The 2,194-nt window shown below is 37.7% G+C and overlaps 1 protein-coding gene across 3 annotated transcripts in view; it reads right to left on the minus strand.

Moving 5' to 3' along the window:
• Positions 1 to 370: 370 nt before the first annotated feature.
• Positions 371 to 2,194, minus strand: part of LOC120073314 — a 2,050-nt gene continuing 226 nt past the window's right edge. The window contains exons 2-3 of one of the 3 annotated variants that reach the window (XM_039026082.1): positions 1,978 to 2,132; positions 371 to 1,741 (exon numbers count right to left, since the gene is read on the minus strand). In XM_039026082.1, the coding sequence (XP_038882010.1) occupies positions 536 to 1,711 (1,176 nt within the window). In that variant the 5' untranslated portion in view covers positions 1,712 to 1,741; positions 1,978 to 2,132 and the 3' untranslated portion in view covers positions 371 to 535. Of the gene's footprint in view, positions 1,746 to 1,977; positions 2,161 to 2,194 lie in introns of those variants that run through there. The other 2 variants (XM_039026080.1, XM_039026083.1) reach the window with 2 other exon arrangements.

Below are 2,194 nucleotides of genomic sequence, written 5' to 3' on the forward strand. Positions count from 1 at the left end.
AAAACAACAATATTTCTCTAATAAGTTTCAAAACAACCTTATTTCCCTAATAAGTTAAAAAAGAAGAGTTTTGAGTGGTAGGTTTTCTTTATGGGCTTAACAAACATGAATAATAATAACTCATACTCATTTATCAAACACCTAAATCATGAGTTAATGCTGGACTTCAAAATCTAACTTCAACTAATCCATATTAAGAATGCTTGTAAACTTCTAGAACATATGTCAACTGTTACTACTTTGAATTTGTTTTAGCAAGTAACATTAATTAAGTACAGTCTATTCAACAATTAATCCAAGAAAATAAAAAACTTCAATGATTAAAGTCGTAGAACAAGTTAAGAGAACCAGGAAACAAAAAACTGAACAATGGTTAATCGAATTGTTTTTTCCTTTTTACTCTCTAGGAAAAAAGCCGTTTACAGAAATGATCTCCAAATATCCTTAAAAAATACTGTATCGCTGCGCTTAAATAAACCATAAAAAAACATGGTGTAATACTACTACAAACATTCAATTTCTACGCACGACCAAATTACACTTCAGTTCTCAAATTTTCTGCTACACTAGCGACAAAACAACATTGTTTCGATTCCAAGGCTAGAGAACTAACCAATTCCCCCATGGTTTTCAGCTCCTCATGAAAATCTGGATGCAATACCAATGAAGAAAAGTTAACGTCCAGCACTAGTCCAAGATATCTGACGATATCATCAAGCTTGGGAACCCAATCACAAGCCTTCAAACCCAACACAATAGATGCTTTTGGGCAAGAAACTGCTTGAGGATATCTCTCATATTTCTTCAACCATTTTCCCAAATATCGAATCAAATTAATCATCTCTTCTCGATTCAACTTACTGAGTGCAGACGAAAGAATTACTTCATCAAGATTGGGTGATGCCAACAGATAATGCAAACACAGTTCCTTGGTTGAGAATCCATCATGTGCTACCATGAGCTGAATTGCAGCCTCCTTTGCCAGATTGGACTTCTTGCCTTTGAGACTTTTATCACTTGCCTTCTGAATGGCTAGCAATGCTTGGTCCTCCCATTCCTTCCTCACATTAGACATACTGGCATAAGCCTCTTTGGAAGGACAAAGAAAGTACTTCAGAATGCAATGTAAATCAGCAGGACCAAAATCTGATGCTTGCTTGATACAAAGACAAAGTAGATCTGACCTCTTCTTCGCCACAAGTTTCAAAATCAAATTTGAGTAAGATGCATGTTTGACAAGCTTATTGACAACAAAAGTCTCTACCAATTCCCAGTCCTCAAAAGCAATACATGTTTCCAAAACCAAGTCTCCAACGACTTTACTCATCAAGAACCCGAGTTTCTCAATCAGAACCTTAGTGTAACAATTGTCCAATGAACTAACACTAATTGCAATTCCGACCCTTTCCCTCATTTTCTCCAGAAACACATTCAAAATGTTTATAAACTCAGGCCTTGAGAAGTTTCGATTTCTGAGCTTCTGCTTGAAATTTTCATGGAATTTTTTCCCCAAATCAATCACCTTGGAGTCAGTTTCCGAAATTTGCCATCCAATAATAGGATTAACAAGGGAAATGGGATCTGGTTCATCAACTTTTGATTTCAAACTGGCCAGAACATCGTCTGGATTGAGGAGAATGGGGTAGTCAGACTGGGAATCAAGCGGATCGGAGCAGGCAGAGGCTTGCTTGATGACTTCAAGTAAAGTCATAGCGAAATTCAAAGCAAGACAAGTTGTAATCTATCTGAAGCAAAAAAAAAAAAAAAAAAGAAGGTTAAATTATAAAGTCTAAATTCTCTTTATGAAACACGATGCTTCTTCCCAATTCCTAAATTCTATGATAATTGATAGAGCCCAATCAATTAAAAAAAACCCGGCAGGATTTCAAATTAAAACTATCCTAGTTTCAAATTTACCCTACTTTGAAGTTGCTCGAACCGAAAAGATAAAAGGAAAAAAAAATGACAAGAACAGACCTTAACGACAAGCGACTGAGAGATGGAGGGGCTGGGGCAGGAAAAGGGAGTTTCGGCGAGGCGACGTGTGATGGTGGGGGCGTGCCGGCGAGCGGCGGCGTCAACCAGGGAGAGAAGAGAAGAAAGAAAGAGGGCCGGCCGGTGGGTGTGTGCGGCTGCAGCAACAATATGAGAGAGTAGAAATCAGAGAACAAAGTAAATAAGTGGAGGGGAAGAA

Source organism: Benincasa hispida, chromosome 3 (genome assembly GCF_009727055.1).
Source record: "Benincasa hispida cultivar B227 chromosome 3, ASM972705v1, whole genome shotgun sequence".
In the NCBI taxonomy this organism is placed as follows: Eukaryota; Viridiplantae; Streptophyta; class Magnoliopsida; order Cucurbitales; family Cucurbitaceae; genus Benincasa; species Benincasa hispida.